Here is a 23,586-nt window from a genome sequence, read left to right on the forward strand (position 1 = left end):
AAGGGAGAACAGAAGCGGTAGGGGCAGCGAGAGCAGGAAAAAAATAAAAGGGCAAGGGAGGGGGCGCCAGAGAACCGGGCATCACTCAGGCCCGGGCGCGAGGAGGCCCAGGGGTTCCCGCGGCTGGTGCCCGCTAAGGCCCGGGGACGGGGCCCATGACGCCTCGGGGGCGCGGGCGCTGCTCTGCCCAACTCTCGGTGGAGCGCGGCTCCCGGTCCCCGCCCCTCTGCCGCGGCAGCCGCCGGCCCCGGCGCTGCCCGGTACACAGCATCGAGCCGAGGAGCATCAGCAGCGGCGCTCCGAGCTCTCTGGGGCCCTCCAGAAAGTTATTTTTATGGATATCAGCAATCTAATTCTAAAATTTATATGGAGAGACGAAAGACTCAGAATAACCCACACAATATTGAAGGAGTAGAACATAGTTCAAGGACTGACAATATCCAACTTCAAGATTTACTATGAAGCTACACTGACCCAGGTGTTGTGCTATTGGTCAAAGAAAAGACAAATAGGTCAATGGAACAGAATATTAAAAGCCCCAAAAATAGATCCACATAAATACAGGCAACTTATGTTTGATAAAGGTGTAAAGGCAATACAATGGCCCCAGATAAAAAAAAAATAATGTATTTCGAGATCAGAATTAAGGCCAGAGTAACTGCCTGTAGCAAGGGAAGGAGATCAGCTAGAGAAGAGATTAGAGAAGTCAACAGGATTTAGTGATGCAACATCCCTTAGACCATGAAAAGAGATCAATATTTGTAGCAGGATTTTATTTTGAGACACTGACTGAGGTTTCTCTCATTCTCCTACCACCTCACACAGTCAGGTGCCTTCACCACCCTCAGGAAAAAAAGTATATATATACCTCTTATATGCACAGCCCTCTAGGGAGAAGAGATTGTTCAAAGAGCACAGATGTTAGAACTTTTGCCTTTGAGTTCCAAAATACAGCCTTTAAAGTCATGGTAGAAATAACCATCTTGAAAGACAACATTCTTTAACAGCCAGACTTTCTGAGAGCGGAAATAATAATGGCCCCATATATTTAGCATTCATTGTGTGCCAGGCACAGTTCTGAGTCCCTTATATGGAGAGCTCAGGAAAACCCTGATATAGAAAATGCTGTTGTCTCCATTACATGGTTGAGGGAACCGAAGCACAGAGAGGAATTGACTTGCTCAAGTCACACAGCAGAGCCAGGACTTGAGCCCAAGCAGCCTGGCTCCAGATCCTATGCCTCTGAAGGTTTGGGAAGAGAGTCACAGAGGGAACCAACTGGGAGAGGGAGAAACAGAGGTGGGATGTTGGTGGGAAAAGGAACTAAAAATTTCTGAGAGCCTGCCAGGGTGGAAGCTGCACCCCTTTCCCTTAGTTCTGAGCTGGGGACTCCAGTCTTGAGGGGACATTCCCAGGACAGATGAAGTGATCAGCCTCTATGGTTGCTTCTCGCTGAATCAGAATCTCAGTCTTGCTCCTTAAATCCATTCTTAATCCTCTTCCCTCTCCTGCTCAAACACCTCCCAGGGCTCCCTACTGCCCACAGGATAAAGTTTTTACTTGGGCTCTGGGAAAACCCACTAAGGGCCTAGGTGCTCTGTGCTCAGTCAGAGAGGCAGTCAGGGTTTTGAGTTTAGAGACATCACCCTGCCTCCACCCACTCACTCCTCTTTCTTAGATCCCACCAGTCCCCAAGAGCCCCTTGCTGGTTGTCAATGAGGCTGAAGCAGAGGTGTCAGCATAGTTTTATTCCTGGGAATCTACAAAGGTGGGTGGATGGGTAGGACGGTCACTGTGAGTTCACATCCAGGGGCTCCACCCGCAGCCAAAGTCCACCCTCTGCACGCAATATCAGCTCCGGCTTCCTGCCGGGCTCAAGGTGGGTCGGCAGGATGCGGAAGCGCAGCAGCGTGAGTGCCAGGACCACCTTCATCTCAGCCATGGCGAACGCCTGCCCAATGCAGTTTCTGGGGGCGAAAGTGAGGGAATCTGACTGTGCCCATGACCCCCATCCCAGCCCCATCATGCTTAGAACCTGGCCTGGGACCCCGAATCGCACCCAGATCGGCTTGAGGAGCAGAAAGAGGGGCTAAGTGTCCATAGGACTCCCATGTGTGCTTGCATATCCCCCAAACCTGGTCCAGGTTCCCACCTCCACTTTAGATCAGCAGATGAAGCAGAGGACTCTGAGCACACCACAGACCCCTCTAGGACCTACCCAACCCCATTCTGTGAACTACTGCCCATTAATTCCTGAGGAAGGGAGGGAAGGAGAGCTGGAACTGGGACCGTCTATAACTTCCCCCTTTTGTGACCCCTGCACCCATCTCCGCCTCATCAGGCCATCTCTGCCTCAGACTCAGGCCATCCTTACCTGGGCCCTGCCGAGAAGGGAATAAAAGCCAGAGGTGACCTCTCCTTGATGTTCTCTGGGTCAAAGCGAAAGGGATCGTAGACCTGGAGGTGAGACCAAGAATCGTTGTTGGGTGGGGTCTCCCAGCTGGGTGGGTTCTCCCAGTTTTCTCCAAGACCGCCAGCCTTGGAGAGACATTTTGGCAGATGTGTCTCCATTGAGAGGAAGTCATGTTGGATTTTCCTGGTCAAAACCCTGTCACCTCCTCTAGGAACCTTGGAACAGATCCCTAAAAGGGTGGGGTGAGGGAGGCAGTACCTCAGGGTCTGGCCACACATTTGGGTTGTGATGGATCCCAAAAATACTGATGATGCAGACAATGCCTGTATGAGAGAAGAGGGCAGTCAGGGCATCCCCCCTGCCTGAAGGCCTCTCTTGCTACACAGGAGGCTCCTCTCCATGAGGCTGTGAGCACCTTTAGGGATGATCCGGCCATCTGGGAGCACAATGTCTTGGGTGCAGCATCGGGAGATGGCAGGAACTGGGGGATGCAGCCGCAGGCTCTCCTTAATGCACATGGTCAGGAAGGGCAGCTGGGCCAAGTCATCCCTAAGAAAACACCCCAGCCCCAATGGTTATCAAGTGAGCAAAGACACAATTCTCCAGCTTCTCTGTTTCCAAGCGAGACTTTTTATCCCTGTCACAAAATAAATTCCACACGAATGAAATACTGGATAATTTAAAAAGCAGAGCAAAATTAGAAAAGCAGAGAATTAGAAAAGTACCGGAAAAAAATGGTGCCAATTTCTTAAAGATTATTCTGAGGAAAACACAACACCCTGAAGCCAGCTATAAAAAAAAAAGTTTGGGCCGGGCACGGTGGCTCATGCCTGTAATCCCAGCACTTTGGGAGGCCAAGATGGGTGGATCATGAGGTCAGGAGGTTGACACCATCCTGGCTAACATGGTGAAATCCCATCTCTACTAAAAATACAAAAAATTAGCCAGGCGTGGTGGCGGGTGCCTGTAGTCCCAGCTACTCGGGAGGCTGAGGCAGGAGAATGGTGTGAACCTGGGAGGCAGAGTTTGCAGTGAGCTGAGATCACACCACTGCACTCCAGCCTGGGTGACAGAGCGAGACTCCATCTCAAAAAAAAAAAAAAAAAAAAAAAAAAAAAAAAAAAAAAAAAAGTTAACATATTTGCATAAAAGTAAATATCCTTTATGGCAAGAAAGCAAACACAAAATGCAAGTGAATAAGAAACAAAATACCCAGATCCAGTGTTTTGCTCTTATTCATCATTGTACTAGAGATAGTAGCAAATGCAATTAGACAAGGAAAAAAAAAAGGAGAGGAATGCAATTTGAAATGTGGCAGTAAATGTATCATTTTGGCAGATGGTGATTTTATACTTAGAAAAACAGAACACTTCACTGGAAAACTTTTACAAACATTTAAGATCCAGTAAGAAAGCTGAATTCTTTGCTTAATCTTTCTTCTTTTCTGTGGCTGTTTAAAATTTTAATACACTGTACACTTAAGTGGTTCAAAATTTGAAAACTATAAAACATCATTTACCCCTATGGCCCAATGTCACCTGCTTCTTCTCCTCACAGGTTGCCTAAGTTATTATTATTTTTATGTATCTTTCTAGAGCTAATTTTTGGCATCTTAAAAATATGGGTACATCATATACTATACACATATTCCATATCTTTTCTCATTTAACAGTATGTCAGTCTTTTCTTGTCTAGCTCCTGGGACTTGTATCAAAATCGGGTTATCTCTACTCTGAAGCTATAAAATACTTTTCCAATGGTTTCTTCTAGAGCTTTTAACAGCCTTTAAAAAAAATATACTTGAATACTCTGAACATTGTCTTATTACAAGACATGGCAACCAGATTGAGTTGATTTTTTTTCAGGAAACTTCCCAGTTGTCCTAAGAGCTTTTACCTAATGATCTATATTTTTTTCTCTTGATACAAAATACCATATTTATCATGTACTATGTTCATTGGGAACTAAATTTATATGTACAAATTATTAGTTTTCCCATGTAGAAATAACAAGCAGCTGGAAAAAGATAAAAGATAAGATATTAATAATAATATAAAACATCTGAATAAAATTTAACAAGAGACATAAAGTCTCTGTATTTCAAATGAATTTATACATTTCCCTCAATCTGAATAAAAGGTACACTTCACCATAGCAACAAAATATGTAAGGACTGATCTAGCAAAACATGCATATGATATCTAAGCAAGTATTTTAATATCTATTAAAAGCTTAAATATTATTTGACTACATTAATAACCATTTTACTATGACAAACCATGGGTCAATATTATGATGTTACCTGAAGTTACTTGATAGGATATATCAAGTCAAACGAGAGAATATATTCAGCGCAAATGATAATCTAATTTTTAGCAACTTGATGAAGTTACTCTAAACTTTTTTGGGAAGAAAAAATTATGAACAGCTAAGTCAATCTGAAAATAAAATATTAGAGAAGAGAAAGTCGGCTTAGGCAAAGAATACATGACTAAGACCTCAAAAGCAAATGCCACAAAAACAAAAATAAAGAAATCAGTCCTAATTAAACTAAAAAGCTTCTGCACAACAAAAGAAACAATCAGCAAACAGACAACCCACATAGTGGAAGAAAATATTTGCAAATTATGCATCTGACAAGGGACTAGTATCAACAATCTACAAGGAACTCAAACAAATCAGCAAGCAAAAAACCAAATAACCCCATCAAAAGTAGGCAAAACATGAATAGGCATTTCTCAAAAGAAAATGTACAGTGAACAAACATATTTTAAAATGCTCATCACTAATCATCAGGGAAATACAAATTAAAACCACAATGAGATGCCCCCTACTTCTGCAAGAATAACCATAATTAAAAAGTCAAAAAACGGTAGATGTTGGTGTGGATGTGGTGAAAAGGGAACACTTTTACATTGCTGGTGCAAATGTAAATTAGTACGATCTCTGTGGAAAGCAGTAAGGAGATTCCTTAGAGAACTAAATGTAGATCTACCATTCCATCCAACACTCTCACTACTAGGTATCTACCCAAAGGAAAAGAAGGCATTATATGAAAAAGACACATACGCATGCATGCTTATAGTAGCACCATTCACAATTGCAAGGATATGGAACCAATCTAAGTGCCCACTGACAAACGAGTGGATGAAGAAAATGTGGCATACATACATCATCACTCAGCCATAAAAAGGAATGTAACCATGTCTTTTGCAACAACTTGAATGGAACTGGAGGCCATTATTCTAAGTGAAATAACTCAGGAATGAAAAAACAAATATCATACAGTCTCACTTACAAGTGGAAGCTATGCTGAGGATGCAAAAAGATACAGAGTGACATGATGGACTTTGGGGACTCAGGGAGGGAGGCAAGGGATAAAAGGTTCCATATTGGGTACACTGTACACTGCTTAGGAGACAAGTGCACTAGAATCTCAGAGCTCACCACTAAAGAACTCATTCATGTAACCAAAAACCACCTGTACCCCGCCCCCCAAATTATTGAAATAAAAGCAGAAGAGAAAGTCACTCTACCAGATACTAAGACCTATTACTGAGGTATAGTAATAAATGTATCATGGCAAAGCTGCAAGAACAAGAAAACAGACCAAAGAACAGAATAGGGAGCTCAGAGACAGATATGTGAATAGTGAAACTTCACATCTGATAAAGGAAGCCCCACAAAACCCTGGGAAATGGCTGGATAATACAGCTACAAAAGAAAATGTGGACAAAATTGGCTTCATATAAACTACCCAAAACTGTCCCCAAGAAGTCAAAAGGCAAAAAGTGACAGAAAAAAAGATTAACTTTAATACATCTTCTCATAAGTAAATATGAGAAAATAACCCAAAAGAAAACAGCAAACAATGTAAGATGATTTTTTCCATAAAAAGAAAAAAAAATGGCAAAAGATGTCCTATCCCACTCTTATTTAAGGAAATGTTCACTAAAAGAAGAAATAGGCAGACTGACAAAAATTTAGTGTGATGAGTCCTCAAAGATCTAGGGGCAGAAATACCATTTGACCCAGAAATCCCATTACTGGGTATATATCCAAAGAAATATAAATCATTCTGTTATAAAGATACATGCATGCATATGTTCATTGCAGCACTATTCAGAATAGTGGAGACATGAATCAACCCAAATGCCCATCAATGATAATTGAGATAAAGAAAATGCGGTTCATATACACTATCTATCTATCTGTCTATCTATACATCTATCCATATGTTCATCCATCCATCCATCCATCCATCCATCCATTTATCCTATCTATTCATCCTTCCTGTCTATCTATCCATCCATCGAATATCCATCCATGGATACTAGTATCCATCCATGGAATACTAGGCAACCGTAAAAATGAACAAGATCATGTCCTTTGCAGGAACATGGATGAAGCTGGAAGCCATTATTCTCAGCAAACTAATGCAGGAACAGAAAACCAAATACCACATGTCCTCACTTATAAGTGGGAGCTGAACAAGGAAAATGCATGGCCACATGGTGGGGGACAACACACACTGGGGCCTGTCAGGGGGAGGGGTTGGGGAAGGGATAGCATCAGGAAGAATAGCTAAAGGATGCTGGGCTTAATACCAAGGTGATGGGTTGATAGGTGCAGCAAACCACCATGGCACACGTTTACCTATGTAACCAACCTGCATAGCCAGAAACTTAAAAATTGAAAAAAAATTAATAATAATGTAATACTCTTGGTGAAGTTATGGGAAAGCTGGTGCCATCATACTCAGCTAGTAGGAATGGATTTTTTTTATCATTATTAAAATTGTAGAATTATACTTTTGGGAATTTGTCCTGCAGAGATATTCACACAAATAAGCTATGGTCACTGTACGCACATGCCGAGTGCAACAGGTTTAATTTAGCAAAAGTCGGAAACAAGCTAAATATACATGGTGGGAAGATGTTTAGATAAACATCCACACAGCAGAACACTAGTACCACAGAATACGATGCAACTACAAAAAAGGAGGAAATAGGTCACTAGCTGTGTCACACAATGCAAGCTGGAAGGTAAACCAGTACAGAGATTCTGGAAGGCAAATTGGCCATATCTACAATAATTGGAAAGATTCACACAAGCGCTTTCAACAAAGATGTGAAACAAATAAAATATGGAATGTTATGCCATACTAAAAAAAACAGCTGTTAAGACACACTATTGAGAGGCAAAAACAAGCCACAAAATGCATATATGTAAATAGCAAAGGGCAAAATACATAGTATATATATATGGAAACATATATTTCTATGTATATGGAAATATATACATTTTATTGACTCCTAATTATTAAATTAAATATATTAATAAATTTAATATATATTAAAATATATCCATATGTATATATTTAATTGACTCCTATTTATATCAATAAAATACATAGCATATATATGGAAATAGATGATAGAGATAGATCGATGGATGGATAGATAGACAGGAAGGATGAATAGATAGGATAAATGGATGGATGGATGGATGGATGGACATATGGATAGATGTATAGATAGACAGACAGATAGATAGGTAGATAGATAGATAAGCAGACAGTTAGATGACAAATTGATGTCTCAAGAGACCCCTTTAGGGAAAGGGAGGACAGTAGGTGGGGTGGCATGAATGTCAAGGATAAACCCTGTCTTATCTGTAATGTCTCATTGAGTCCAAGAAGAATCTGTTCTCATCATTGTTTTTGTAAGTCAACGCTCATTTTCCATGTATAAATGCAAAATAGAATGGTATTCAGCCTTTCAAAAGAAAAGAATCCTTTCGTTGGTGACAACATGGATGATTCTGGAGGACATTATGCTAAGTGAAATAAGCCAGGCACAAGAAGACAAATAGCAAATGATCTCAATTATCTGTGAGAGCTAAAATAGGTAACACAGAAATCATAGAAACAGAGAAGAAAATGGTGGTTGCCAGAGGAGAGAGGAAGAAAGAACAGGAAGATGTTGGTCAAAGGGTACAAGTTTCCATTAGACAGGACGAATAAGTTTTCAGATCTATTATATGCATGGTGACTACAGTTAATAATAATACAATATGTTTTTTAAAATGGCTAAAAGAGAAAATTTCAAATGTTCTCACTGCTAAAATAATAAGTATATGAGGTAATGGATATGACCATTAGGTTGATTTAATCATTCTGCATTGCGTACATCATAACATCACAGTGTGCCTCATAAATATATATAATCAAAATTTGTCAATTAAAAATAAAGACAAATTGAAAAACAAACTCATTTTCCAAAACTCACATTTTGAGAAAAACAGAAGATCTTAAAGATACATAGTTAGTGTGCAGACCTGTGTCTGTTTTATGTACTCCTACTCATATAGAAAAAGAGAATGTGCGTTCATATACAGCGGGCATCAGAATAGCCATTTTCTAGAAGGGCACACAGAAAACCATTGATGATGGAAACTGCCAGCGTGAGGCTTAAGAAGGTAGCTCATTTTCATCAAAATTTTGGACACTTTTTTTTAACAATGTGTAAATTTTGCTTGAAATCTTGGTTTTAAAAGCATAAAAATGTTTCTCCACCTCACAGTACTGCTGTGCTGAGCAAAGGCTTGGACGTAAGGGCGCTACCTTCAAAAGACTTGTCCAGCTCAATGTCTCCTCTCCATCCCCAGCTCCTCGCCTGGCTCAGACCTCAGAATGTCCTCCCTGGGACTTCATTCTACAACTGGTCCTCTCCAGTATGCCCTCTACACTAGCCCTAAAAAGATTGGTCTACTACCTGTCCCTTCCCATGGACCTTGAGTTAAAATTGAAGTTCTTTGCATTTTTCCCATGTATTCTACACCCAGGCTCTGCTGCCATCTCCAGGTTCATCATCTCATCATGACTCAGTTTCTCCCTCTCTATCCATCTCTCTGTTTCTTTCTGTCTTCCCTCTCTCTTTCTTTCTCTCTCACTTTCTTTCTGTCTCCATTCTCTATGACTTTCTCCCTCCCCCTGCACACAAGCCACTTCTCTTTTTCCCTCTTTTCTTTCTCTTCTTTCCCTTCTCTCTCTCTCTTTCTCTTGATCTCTCTCTCAGTCTCTCTCTTTCTCTTTCTCTCTTTCTCTCTCTCTTGCTCTCCTTCCCTCCCTCTCTCCTCCCTCGACCTTGGCCCAGGCTGTCTTCTTGACCTAGAGCACTACTGCCTCCCTCCCTCTCTCCTACCTCGACCTTGGCCCAGGCTCTCTTCTTGACCTAGGGCACTACTGCCTCCCTCCCTCTCTCCTCCCTCGACCTTGGCCCAGGCTGTGTTCTTGACCTAGGGCACTGCTGCATCCAAATATCGACTGATCATTATTAAGGGTCTCAACCAAGACACCTCACTTTTATTTTTATGTCTTCATATTTTTTAGAGAAAGATTCTCGCTATATGGTCCAGGCTCATCTTGAAGTACTGACCTTAAGTGATCCTCCCACCTCAGCCTCCTGAGTGGCTGGGATTACAGGTTCAGCCACTGTGCCTGGTTGAGACACTTTCTGTACTGCCAGTCATGCTTCCCTTGCTCTCAACCTCATCCCTGCCCGTCTGTGCTGGGAGTTTCCTGTCCTGGGACTGTTCCCCCACCAGGTTGGGAGCATCGGGAAAACAGATCACAGGGCTGGATCCTTTCAAGGTCTCCAGAGTACTGAAAGGTGCTAGAAACAAAACTGGGAATGGGAATGCAGTGTGGGAGTGTTTGCTGAACGAAGACTGGATGGATGAACGATGTAGGTGTTCTGGACAGGAATGAATTACTTCTACCCTCAGGTCTCCCTTAGAAATCCCTGGACTGCACAACAGAATTGAAATAGGGTACAGAAGAGCAAACATTCAGAAAGTGAAGATGTTTGAAAAAAATACGATAATTCAGTGAAAAGAGGAGGTGGCGGAGAAATTCATTGCTGAACACATGCTAAGTGGCTTCATCTGCCTTTACATATTGTCACCAATTCTCCCAGCAGCCCGGGTCCCAAAAGCCTGCAAACCATCCCCTGCTGGTCGGGCTGGGTGTTAAGCCCTGCCTCTGAGATTTGCACTGATTCCCACTAAGAGATAACGGAAGAATTGACAAAAAGCAACTCCCTCTCCCCACCCACCTGAGGAGCAGAACCAATGAGAAAAGATCAAGAACAGGCCAGCACCTGCACTCACCATTCAATCTCAACAGGCTCACGGTCCTTCAGAAGCTCTCGCACTTCTTGCCGGCAGCGTTCCTGGTATTCTGGGTGCTGTGCGAGGTGGTGTAGGATCCAGGAGAGACCACTGGCTGTGGTGTCATGGCCTGAGGGGCAGCCAAGCAAAACAGGATTTCTGGGCTGCTTCAGCACCAGAGGGTGGACAGCACCCATACACTGAGGCTCTTGGGAGAATGTACGGAGCGGGAGGATGGGCAGAATGGAGTGATCCAGGGTCCACCCACCACGTCCCTGGGATGGAGAGGCCCCTGTCCCCACTGTAGTCCCACACTGAGACCCTCACCCTCAAACATGAAGGTGTCAGCTTCTGCTCTTATGTCCTCATCAGACAACTCCTTCCCATCTTCATCCTGGAAAGAAGGCAAGACAATACCCCTGCCCCAAATCACACCAGCTCTGGGGGCTCTTGAGTCAAACCTTAGACAATTTCTGAAGATCCATCCTCCTTCCAGAAACCCAAGCCCATCGTGCACCCCTAGATGTCTCTTGGTCACCACCATCAGAGCCCACCAACCACGGGCTTTCCCGCTGGCTTCTTTGCCTCCTATTTGGCCCTGCTGGGAAGAGTCAATGACCTATGAATATTATCTTGTCTCTGAATAATGAGGACTTTTGGAGTGAAGCATTACTGGCAACCTGGGTTACAGCATATTTCAATGGCAATTTGGCTTGGAGGTTAGAAATTAAGTATTGTGCAGGTGCAGTGGCTCACACCTGTAATCCCAACACTTTGGAAGGCCAAGGTAGGTGGATCACCTGAGGTCGGGAGTTTGCAACCAGCCTGACCAACATGGAGAAACCCCGTCTCTACCATTAAAAAAAAAAAAATTAGCTTGGCGTGGTGGTGCATGCCTGTAATCCCTGCTACTTGGGAGGCTGAGGCAGGAGAATCGCTTAAATCCAGGAGGCAGAGGTTGCAGTGAGCAGAGATAGCACCATTGCACTCCAGCCTGGGCAACAAGAGCAAAACGCCATCTCAAAAAAAAGAAAGAAAGGAAGAAAGGAAGAAAGACAAGAAAGAAGAAAGAGAAAGAAAGAGAGAAAGAAAGAAAGAAAGAAAGAAAGAAAGAAAGAAAGAAAGAAAGAAAGAAAGAAAGAAAGAAGGAATTGCTGTATAGATATTTGCTCACATGCTCACATTCTCACATTCTAGAGTGATAAACTCAGAGAATCCTTCCTATCTTTCCAGAAGTCATCTGGGTTATAAACCTATAAACCTACAGGGATGGCAATCTCACTGGAAAGTAGTAGTTTTTATTCCAGAACAAAGCAAACATCCTCTCTTCTCTCTCCTCTCTCTCTCTCTCTCTCTCTCTCTCTCTCTCTCTCTCTCTCCCCCATTCTCACACTCACCCTGGAAGGAAGAAGGGGCACATGTGCTAGCTATCCTATATAAGCTCCAAGATGTAATCTGCAGTGCATTCTGATGTATTTACAGGTAAAAACATTGTGCTACCCTAGGAGGAATATGGGAATGGACAGTCAGCTCTACAATCCTACTCTGGTTGCTGCTATTGCTGCAAATGATTAAAACAGGCTGCTGTGATCCAGGGGTTTGGTGCATCTGTCACCACAGATATAGACATAGACATATAGATACGCATTAAAATGTGTCAGACTGACTTACTAACATGTAAGTAAAATCTCAGGCTCCTCACTATTTCGAACTTAGCGGTCCCCTGCCAGCTGAATTCCACAGAGTTATCTCTCAAACCTATCTCTGACCTGTTTCTTTCAAGCATGTTCCATGGCTCCCACTGCCCTCTGGATCAACTCCAAGTTCTTTCATTTGACATTGGCATAAATCTCCACTCTGTGACTTGAATTCACATCCCAGAGAAGCCCACCTTGCTCAGCAGAAGCACATCAATGAAGTCCAAAGTCTTGGACTTTGCCTTGTTCTTGAGGTAATCATCAATACCCTGAGTGGGGAGGGTTCGGCGCCGCTCCTGGATGACGGCATCTGTGAAGTCATGCACCAGGCGGCAGGCCCTGCGGAAGCGCTGCCCATCAGGAGTGAGGTAATACACGAAGCCCGGGTACAAGAGAACATGCTGGTTTCTTTTTTCTATAAGTGCACTGAGCTCCAAGATGGCGGCAATATATTCACTGGGCTTCCTGCATGAGGGAGGTAACAACTTAACATATGCAAAGTCCCAGGAGCACCTCTCACCAGCAGCTAGAAGTTACTGCCCATCAGGAAATTGAGTATCCGGAAATAGCAAGGAGACTTGACTCTCCAAACTCCCTTCTCTCCAGGCATCCCATCTCTGAGAGCTGCTTCCATGCACCTAGGTACCCAGAGCATAGCTTGGACACCATGCTTCTCTCCTGTCTCTGCCACCCAGTATCCAGCCTAGACTCTTTTCCTTCCAAAAACTGTTAACAAAACTCACAAGACCTCACTGTCTTTCAGCTTCTTCTGGCCCAGTCCCCACCATCACCGACTTGCATCCAATGTCAGCTTCGTGTAGTGTCTACATGACAGGCAGACCTCCACAGAGCTCAGCTGTGACTGCACCTGTCATCGGTCCAACCCCCTTGAAAAGATTCCCGGGAACCTCCTGATAAAGTTCGTGCCATTTTTCCTGATTTTCAGTGTCCTGGTATCTAGCCCCTGTCTACTTCCACAAACTCATCTCTACTGTCTGCTGCATACGCTTGCCTCATCCTAGTCTTCTTGCCTATACTCAAATATTTCTACCTACTTGAAAGGACTGTACTTTCTCTCTTCCCTTCCCCGTCCTTCAAAGCCCAGCTATGACACACAGAAAGTGCCTTCAGAAAGACACTTCTGGTTACCCTAGTCAGTCATCCTTTTCCAACCTACTCCGTTGGGTTCGTGGCCCAAGTTCTCAGGTCATAGGAAAGGACTCACTCCTGACAATTGCTTTCAAAGCTGAAGACGCATTTCTGCAGACTGTCCAAGGTCATAAGGCTGATGTGCTCAAACATGTCCAGTTTGGCATTGCCCTCTGAGGCCAGGCGCTGCCACTTGTCCTAGCCAGAGAAAAAACAGAGTTGAAGCTGAGAACTGCCTCCTGTGAGAGCCTTTCCAGACCCAAACACCAAGATGGCTCCCCCGCAATCATCCTCCTGGTCCTCTGCCCCAGGCACCCATCCCTAGGAAGGACCAGCCTTGGATAGGACCAGAAACTATTACTACTAGGAGATAAAGACTCATGGCTGGGAGTCGAGAGACCTGGGTTCAAGTCCCAGCTCAGCCTCCTATGGTCTGTGTGCTCTTGGTCAACCTCCTGCACTCCTGTAGGTCCCATCTATCAAGTCTTCAGTAGCAGTTAGGACAATATGCTTTGGGGCCAGATAAACCAGGATAGAATCACTGCCTCAGCACTCCTAGCTCACTTACTATCTGGTTGAACTTTGGCAAGCTCCCTAATCTCTCTGGACCTCAGTTTCATAGTCCACAATAGGGCAAAACCAACCAAAACCTCACAGGGTTATTAAAATTACATTACAAAATATATATCATGGAGTTGGCAAATGGTACTGTTTCTAGGATATGGTGAGTGCTCGGTAAATGTTAGTTTTACTCATCTCCATTGCTATAAATTCATTTCAAAATTATCCCTGTTGTGGTAGGGGAACATTACACACTGGGGCCTGTCAGGGGGTTGGGGACAAAGGGAGGGAGAGCATAAAGACAAATACCTAGTGCATGTGGGGCTTAAAACCTGGATTATGGTTTGGTGGGTGCATGTATACCTATGGCACATGTATACCCATGTAACAAACCTGCACATTCTGCACATGTATCCCAGAACTTAAAGCAAATATGTGTGTGTGTGTGTATATATATGTGTGTGTGTGTGTGTGTGTGTATGTGTGTGTGTGTATATACACACACACACACATACACACACACACACACACACACACACACACACACACATACACACACACATACCCTGTTGTTCTTGCTTGGGCCATTTCTCAGGCTTGTGTTTGCAGAGAACAATATTGAGAGATGAGGCAATGACTGCTCCTGGACCAATATCAGGCTTGCTTCTGCTTGCTAAGAAAGCAGATTCCCGGCCAGGCATGGTGGTTCACGCCTGTAATCCCAGCACTTTGGGAGGCCATGGCGGGTGGATCACGAGGTCAGGAGATCAAGACCATCCTGGCTAACGTGGTGAAACCCCGTCTCTACTAAAACCACAAAAAATTAGCTGGACGTGGTGGCAGGTGCCTGGAGTCCCAGCTACTCGGGAGGCTGAGGCAGGAGAACGGTGTGAACCCGGGAGGCAGAGCTTGCAGTAAGCAGAGATCACGCCACTGCACTCCAACCTGGGCGAGCGAGTCCATCTCAAAAAAAAAAAAAAACAAACAAATTCCCTAAGTCTAGTGCTCCTTTCCTTCCATGCAATGTACTGCATGAGCAGACAACTATTGAAACCTCTCTGTGGCACCCCGTGGGATTTGGGTGGTTGTTGATGCCATGAGTAATAAATAGTCATTTGTCTCTGACCCAGGACTCTCGTATCTCCTGGCAGAATCCATGAAGTATTAACAGAGCTAGCTTATCAGCTTGCAAGTAAGAAAAACATCCTAAGCACTTCACAAAATCCCAACGCCCAATTCTTCACTTCTCCCTGTATTCACACACTCTGCACTATGATTTTCCAGCAACTTCTATTAAGAAATTGAGCTTCTTCTATGCCCCTTTGAGTCTGTGCTGACCTAAGCCTGGTTGAACTTTGAAGCATTGCAGAAAGAATGTCCAGAGACATTGCAGTCTCCTTGCAGTCTCTCAGAACCCAGTCTATGCCATGTGAACAGCAGGGTGCCTCCTGGAGGCAGAGAAACACATGGAGGAAAGTCCAGGTGTCACAGCTGAGGCCATCCTAGATCAACCTGAAGCTAGTGAAGCCCCAAACAAACATGTGAATAAACTGAGCCAGGATCAGCAAAACTGCTCACCTGACCCACAGCTGCACATGTACCAAGAGTGATCCCATCCACATGCAGAAGAACCAGCCAACTGTCTCACACACTTGTTAGGTATCATAAACCCTTATTGCTCTGAATCAGTGAGTTTTGAGGCAGTTTGTACTCAGCAATTGCTACTATGCAATCTTCATCTTTACTCTCTTGAGCTTGAAGGGTTTCTGTGAGAGAAACATGGAATCTCACACCTTCTGAGAGCTACTTGTGCCAGGGACATGAATCCACTATATCGTGTTACCACCGTTTAAGTAGAGATTAATATTCCCATTTCACAGATAGGGAAACCAAGGCTCAGAGAGGAAGAGCATTGGCCCCAAAGCACAACCAAAATTGCAGACCAGATATGCCTGTGGTCCTTCTGCCCCGAGGCTCCACTGGGACCCATAGTTCAAGCAACTCACGTGCATGATGTTCACACTCTTGTTGAAAATCTTCATATAAGGCTTCAGGATGTTGAAATGGAAGGCAGGCGTCAGCATGCGACGGTGGCGGCTCCACTTGTCACCACCACTCAGCAGGAGCCCATCCCCTAGCAGGGCAATCAAGAACAGTAGTCAAGGGCAGCACCCTCCCTTATCCCTAAATGACATCCCCAACCCCACTCACCTCAATTACTCACCCAGCCAGGGCTTCAGGAAGCCATAGAAAAACATATCCTTGGGTGCAACAGCAGCTAACATCATTGAGGACCATCAGGGGCCGTGGAGAGGGGTAAGAGAAGGACTTTGAGTATGGAGAAATGCTCCCAGCCAGGGCTGTGCACTTCCACTTTTCCCACCCAGCATAGCAGGAAAAAGGCCAAGGATAGAAGAAGAAGGGAGGATGGTGGAGGAAGGAGAGACCAGACCAGGCTGCAGCAGCACAGCAATAACACAGCATGCTCCAGCACACAATGACATATCTCCTACAAGGTCCAACATGTTCTGCAACACCTGAGCATAGCTCAACACTCTACAGAATGCCTTTACAGGGATCTAGGACATCCTGTATGTCCCCAGCACTCTCTGCTATCTTCTGACATGGATCTGGGACCTGGGATATTGCCCTGACACATGTTAACATTTCCTGACATGGCCAAAACACACATAACAAACCCTAAATCACACAACATGCTCTCCCGTGAGCCTGAGATGGTATAATATGACCTCTGTGTACTCCACTGACAGGTCCAGATAACTTAAATGTGATGCTGTTAATGTCCTAAACATGGCCCAGGTGTAACCAAGCCTATTCTTCAGGCCATAATTCAAATCTACCCTAAGACCTAACTCTACTAAGACTCAAATAGTACCTCACACAGTTCTCAAAGAGACCCTGGGTCCTACACCTTGGACAAGCACCAAACATGGCCAAGACATGTGAAGCAGGATAAAAAGACAACCTCACACTACATCTCAGACAAGAACCAAAAAGACTCTGACATGCCCCAAATGTCCTCAGCCACAGCTGAGCCCCACACATGATGACTTCTCTGTGTGATCCCAGGTGGAAGCATATACCAGATACAATCAGATACAATGTAGAAAACACAGGCTATCTGTGGGACCCTTGGGAGAAAGGTGGGCTTTCTGATTGGAACTGGGCTTCTGAGACTCGTCGTTGACACCATATGAAAAGGCAAAATGACACAGAGAATCGTAAAATCAAGAGGAGACTGATTCCCAGTGATGTGGATTAATTGACACCTGGATCCAACTATGCCTGAAGACCACTCTCCCCAGACTTACAGCACATTGATTCTCTTTATTTGCTTAGACCACATGGGCTTGAGTTTCCATCACTCGCAACTAAAAGAGATTTCAGCAGTCAGAGAGAGCTGAGGACCTGCCCAGAGTCACTCACCATCTTGAGGTTACAGCCATAGTTTCTGTGGGATGCTGCCCCTGCCCCTGCTTGGCTTGGCCTGTTCAAGGACAGGATGAGCAGAGGGAAAGAAAGGGCCCCAGACTAGAGTGGGATCTCCTACTGGAGATTCCTGGGGCCTGGAGCAGAACCATGAATAGGGTGGATGAGTGACAGGATGAGGTAGAAGGAATAAACTCACCAGAGGTGAACATCACATCAATCACAGCCCAGATTCTCCACCGCCTCAAATCCTCGTAGTGCTATAGACTTAGGGACAGACAAGGTTGATGCCAGGCCTGACAGGGGGACCTGGATACTAATGATGTCCACTGCATCACCTTTCCCCTTGCTTTAACATCTTTTTACTCATTTTTCCAGCAACCCCTCCTCCAGGAAGCCTTCCAACCTGCCCCCAGGAAAGATCTTGTTCTCCCGGTTTCACACCCATCTCTTTCTTGCCAATTCCTGACTCCACGAAGTTTGAGATGTCTCTGTCCACATCCATTTCCTCAAGCATGGGGCTTCCTCGAGGATAGGGCCTTAAATTGAGGCTTCTTGGGGCCACAGTGGTGCCCAGAACACAAAAAAAGGCAGAGACAGATGGCAGTGGAGGGAGGAGGTGCTGAGATGGGGGTTGGTGAATACGTGAAGGAAAGAGGAACATGGCTGAGAGAGAAGCAGGACGAGGGCCCTGGGTCCTGCAGGGGCCACACAGAAGCTTGGGGAGGGGAGAGGCTAGAAGGCCTTTGATGTTTCCCAGCCCCCCCACAAAACACAAGCTCTGCATGGGTACCTGAGGCACTGGTGATAGGCCGGATAGTGTCAGGGTAGCATAACATGAGGATGGGAAAGGTAGGACCCATCCAAAACTTAAAGCCTTGGGGATAGGTGGCCACGAGCTGGGTGAACTTCTTCACGCCCTCTTCCGTGGAAGTGATCTGAAAGCAAGGCAGAGGCCATCAGCCCTTGTGATGGTTAATTCTAGGTGTCCTGAATTAACCATGAATTCCATGTGACTGAGCCAAGAGATGCCCAGATAAAATATGCTGATAAAACATTATTTCTGGATGTGTCCATCGGTGTATTTCCAGAAGAGATTCGCATTTGAATAGGATTTGAATAGGTAAACTGAGGAAGGATGATCCGCCTCCCCAAAAGGGGTGGGTTTCATTCAACCCTTTGATGGTGCAGATAGAACAAAGAGGCAGAGGAAAGGGTGGATGTGAACCCTCTTCTGGAGCTGGCTCATCCATCCGCTCCTGTCCTTGGATATGAGAACTCCAGATTCTCAGGTCTTTTGGAACTCCGACTGAATTTACACCACAAGTGTCCCTGGTTTCTGACTTGCAGATGCTATATCATGGGACTCCTTGGCCTCCATCATCACATTTTCCAATTCCCGTAATAACCTCTCTCTCTCTCTCTCTCTCTCTCTCTCTCTCTCTCTCTCACACACACACACACTCTCTCTCTCTCTCTCTCTCTCTCTCTCTCTCTCTCTCTCTCTCTGTCTCATACATGCATAAGATATAAGAGGAAGGATATCCTGTCAATTCAGTTTCTAAAGAGAACCCTGAGTAATGCAACTCCCCACCAGGAGCCACAGCAAGTTCCCCCCGCAGCCTCCAGATGTGGTGCAGCCTCTGCCCTGAGCAGCGTGTCTGGATTCTGAACAGCTGCAGGGAATCTCTACTGATCCCTGCTCCTTCTCTTTTGGGACTGTCTCCAAGATCCAAAGATAATGGCCAGGCACAGTGGCTCGTGCCTGTAATCCCAGCCCTTTGGGAGGCCATGGTGGACGGATCACCTGAGGTCGGGAGTTCGAGACCAGCCTGGCCAACACGGCTAAACCCCCGTCTCTACTGAAAATACATAAATTAGCGGACAGTGGTGGTGGGCACCTATCATCGTAGCTACTCAGGAGGCTGAGGCAGGAGAATCACTTGAACCTGAGAGGCGGAGGTTGCAGGGAGCTGAGGTTGCAGGGAGCTGAGATCGCACCACTGCACTCTAGCCTCGGCAACAGGGCGAGACTCTGCCTCAAAAAAAAGAAATAAATAAATTTTAAAAAATAAAGATCCAAGGGTAAATACCAAGGCAGATGGAGAAGGCAAGCTGTCTGCTCAAGAGGATGTATTTTCTCATCTTAGAAATGGTTTCAACCTGGGGACGGCCACATGGAAAAGTCCCCAAGAAAGGAGGTTTGTAGACAGCAGTGTAGCCTCAGGACGTGTCCCTGTGGCTGGTTTCCACATCCCTCTCACATCCCAGCTGGTCTGCATGGGCTGCTGTTGCTCCCACACTGGGGTCCTTCCATTCTCAGCAGCCCCCAGGGGCACAGGAGTGACTCTAACTGTCCACATCAGCCCCTCCCGCAGGCCAGGCTCTGTGCTAGTGCGTCCTGTGCACCCTCCACTGCACCCGTGGACACGCCCATCAATCATGCCATTTACAAGTGAGCAGACCAAGGCCATGTTCCTCAAATGGGAGAGCAGGTCGAAGTCAGAGGCCAAGGTCTGGGGAGTCAAGGGCAGCTTCTGAAAAGAGAAGGGAGTGACCAGCTTTTATTCAGGCAGGCAACAAGGCTGACTGGGACATGTCAGTGAGGAAGAGCAAGATAGGAGGAAGGTGCCTCCAGAAAAGAGGCAGCGGGAGACTGCCCACACTTCTCTTCTGGCCCCACTGCATAGGGAAAGGGGCTCAGAGCTAACTCCTGTGGGAAAGCAGCAGCCCAGAGATGGGTGGACACAAGCAAATGGGCCAGGCAGGAAGCAGCCCCTGGACAGTGGGCTCAGGAGGCCTCAAATCCAGCAGTACAGAAGGTGCAAATGCCAGATCTTTGCTCTGTGCACCCATACCACTCCCACAGGAGTCCCTGAGAGGTGCAGTAACACAGGGAAGACAGGCAGGAAAAAGATGCAAGCAGGCTGGAGTGGGAGGAAAGTGAGGAGAGAAAAGACTTGGGGTGGTGCAGCAGAGGAATGAGTGCGTGAGGAGAGGAATGAGTGAGTAAGCAGAGGAATGAGTGAGTGAGGAGAGGAGTGAGCGAGTGAGGAGAGGAGTGAGCGAGTGAGGAGAGGAATGAGTGAGTGAGGAGAAGGCGAGAGTGAGGAGAGGAGTGAGCGAGCGAGGAGAGGAGTGAGCGAATGAGCAGAGGAGTGAGCAAGTGAGCAGAGGAATGGGCGAGTGAGGAGAGGAATGAGCGAGCTGCCTCCCTCTCTTCTCTGTGTTCCCAGACCCCAGCCACCCTCAAAACCCGGCTCCCTGAGCCGCATTCCTGCCCCTCAGGAACTCCATCCGTCCTGAGATCCCAGACCCGTCCTGCTACCAAACTCACCAGGCCCTGGTGTCCCCAAAACCAGTTCTGTTTCGGGGGTTGCGGAAAACACTGGAGGCGGCGGCAGTTGTCATAGAAGGTGTAGGTCCAGGCCAGGACACGGGCCAGGAGCCAGGAGCCCCCGACCAGCAGCAGGAGCAGCCACGGGGATGCTGCCACGGGCCCGAGGCCCAGCCAGGACAGGCTCAACTGCAGCATCCTGAAGGGCAGACGGGATGAAGGGTGAGATCCTGAGGCCCAGGGAAGGGCCCAGGAAGCTCCAGGGACAGTGGAGAGGTGCAAGGAAGGGCAGTGCTGGAGGCAGATCAGGGAAGGGTCTGAGACGGGTAAACAAAAGCTGAGATCTAAAGTCCAGAAACACCCAATGGAAACCAGCAGCCAAGTGGCCTCCAGTTACACAGAAAGGGAGAGAGAAAGAGAAACTGATTAGAATCCAAAAAGGCCCAGCCTGAAATGCTGGGAGGTTGCCAGGGGTCTGGTTACCAGGAAATCACCAGTCTCCCAGGTCAGTAGCCTGGACCCACCCCAGCCTTGGGCAGTGCCTCTCCCCATCCCAGACCAGGACCCTGCCACCCCCAGCCTGGCACCTTCTGTCAGGAGCAGCTAGTCCCACACACCCTCCTCTCCCGCTCTGCGATTTAGGGAAGGTTGTGGGAGGCTGGGCTGGGCTGGGCGAGCCAATCCCTACAGACTGGGTGTCTTCCGTGCCTGGCCTGACAACCAAAACATGGCGTTGGGCCAACTGGGTGCAGCGGATCTGGCTGAGGGTGACACAGCATGGACTCTGGATCCTCAGGTCTCAGCATCTCACAGTTGAGTGGGAGGGGATCTTAAGGAACAGTCAAAGGTGACTCTGAGTCCCAAAGTTTACAGCCACCCTGCCCTTCCAAGGCAAGGGTGTGGCAGATAAAGGCATAAACTTGAGAGTTCAGGCAGCAGGTGAGCAGGGCCAGGCCAACCCTTGTCCCAGATCATTTTCTGAGCTCCTCTCCACGTGTGGTCTAGGAGTTCGCTATGCACCATTTCTCAGTGCAGACTTAGGAGATTCAGAGACAGAAGCTCCTGGCCTCTGGCTTCACAGCCTGGCAGGAGTTCAAGTCCTGCCTCCAGGTAACCCAGGACCTGGGTCGAGACATGACTGACAGGAGCAGGAACAAACTACCTAACTGTGCTGGGGATTACCTGGTCAGATTCCAGAGATAAAGAGCCCCACTGGAGGAGAATATCTGGAGACTGGATTCAGAATAGGAGGACAGAGATGGGGGATGGCAGGTAAGGCTGAGAGCGGCCATGAGTGGATGGGGCCGGGGGGCAGAGACAGGGGACCCCGAGTAGAGTCCTTACTCTGCCTTCTCCTTGCTCTAACTGTGGGCAGTGAGCCCCTCCTGGACTCAGGCTTCCCATCTGGGAAATGGGACATCAGATGAGGCCTTAGAGGGGGACAGAGGAGGGAGTCACAGGAAAATGGGCCTTAGACAGGGACAGATGAAAGATTCTGAGGAGGGAGCCTGAAAAACAGGAAGTGACTGTAGCTGCTGTGTGTCAGTCTCTGCTCTTTGCAAAAGACAATATGCAATATTGCAGTATACCGTGGGCTGGACTCTACATAAAGCACGCCTACCCTATGCCAGGTACTCTATATACATGTCGTGTACTGTGTGCCAAGTGCTCTATGTAAAGTGTGCCCACCGTATGCTGGGTACTCTACAGAAAATCTTGCTTCTGTGTTCTCGGTCCTCTACATAAAATGAAATTTGTGCAGAGTAACTTATGTAAAGTGTACCTACTCCGCACCTGCTGATCTATATAAAGCACACCTACTGTGTGCCAGATGCTCTACGTAGAGCATGTTTACTACGTGCCTAGTGATCTACGTAAAGTGCACCTACTGTGTGCCAAGTGCTCTACACAAAGTGTGCCTACTCTGGGTGCTGGGTACACTTCATAAACTCTGACTCTATGTGTCCGGTACTCTACATAAAGCACACCTACTGTGTGTCAGATGCTCTACATAAAGTGTTTTTCTGTGTGTCAAGTGCTCTACATAAAGCGTGCCTACTCTGGGTGCTGGGTACACTTCATAAACTCTGACTCCGTGTGTCCCATACTCTACATAAAGCACACCTACTGTGTGCCAGATACTCTACATAAAGTGTTCTTTCTGTGTGTTGAGTGCTCTACATAAAGTAAAATTACTCTATGCAAAGTTCTTGGCATAAAGAATGCCTACTGTGTGCAGGGCACTCTCCACAAAGCACTCCTACTGTGTGGCAGGAGCTCTAGGTAAAGCATGCCTACTGCGTTCCACCTACTCTAGGTCAAGTGCATCTGCTCATGTCAGATGCTCACCTGCATCACCATGCCCAACGCTTTCACACCAACCTCCCCTCGGTTCTCTGAGCCGATTGTTGGAGAGACCCGAGTGATGGCATCCAGAGAAGGGAATGCGTCCATTTAACACAAGAGCAAACTGAGTCTCAGAGAGGGCAGGCCTCTAGCCCAAGTTGCAGAGCTCACAGGAAGCCAGGTTTGTGAGACCCTCAAGCCCAAACCTTTTCCTCTGCCATGCTGTTCTGCGCCCATTCATTAGGGTCAATGTCATAGTAATACAGGGACATTAATAATGAAGGAATCTCAGGCTATGTAGTGGCCCCAGAGGGGAAATATCTGGAGGCCCTTGGATCAGCACCTGGCTCCTCCTCCCACATGCAGGATGCTCCGCCCACAGACCCAGCTCCCCTCCTGGCTGTCCCTGGATCCTGTCCAGAACTGCCTTGTGGGGTGGACTTGGGTGAAGGGGTGCTTGA

At 46.5% G+C, this 23,586-nt stretch overlaps 1 protein-coding gene across 1 annotated transcript; it reads right to left on the reverse strand.

Moving 5' to 3' along the window:
* Positions 1–1,728: 1,728 nt before the first annotated feature.
* CYP4F11 (cytochrome P450 family 4 subfamily F member 11) lies at positions 1,729–21,430 on the reverse strand. Its single transcript, XM_017893722.1, has 13 exons — positions 21,367–21,430; positions 20,780–20,978; positions 18,236–18,380; positions 16,217–16,270; positions 15,999–16,126; positions 13,508–13,629; positions 12,477–12,747; positions 10,913–10,979; positions 10,586–10,715; positions 2,829–2,962; positions 2,672–2,736; positions 2,375–2,457; positions 1,729–1,967 (listed from the first exon to the last, which is right to left on the reverse strand). Exons 2-13 carry the CDS (start codon positions 20,975–20,977, stop codon positions 1,790–1,792), a joined length of 1,575 nt encoding a protein of 524 aa, XP_017749211.1. The 5' UTR covers position 20,978; positions 21,367–21,430; the 3' UTR covers positions 1,729–1,789.
* Between the last annotated feature and the right edge of the window lie 2,156 nt (positions 21,431–23,586).

This window comes from Rhinopithecus bieti, unplaced genomic scaffold, assembly GCF_001698545.2.
Source record: "Rhinopithecus bieti isolate Rb0 unplaced genomic scaffold, ASM169854v2 scaffold_23826, whole genome shotgun sequence".
In the NCBI taxonomy this organism is placed as follows: domain Eukaryota; kingdom Metazoa; phylum Chordata; class Mammalia; order Primates; family Cercopithecidae; genus Rhinopithecus; species Rhinopithecus bieti.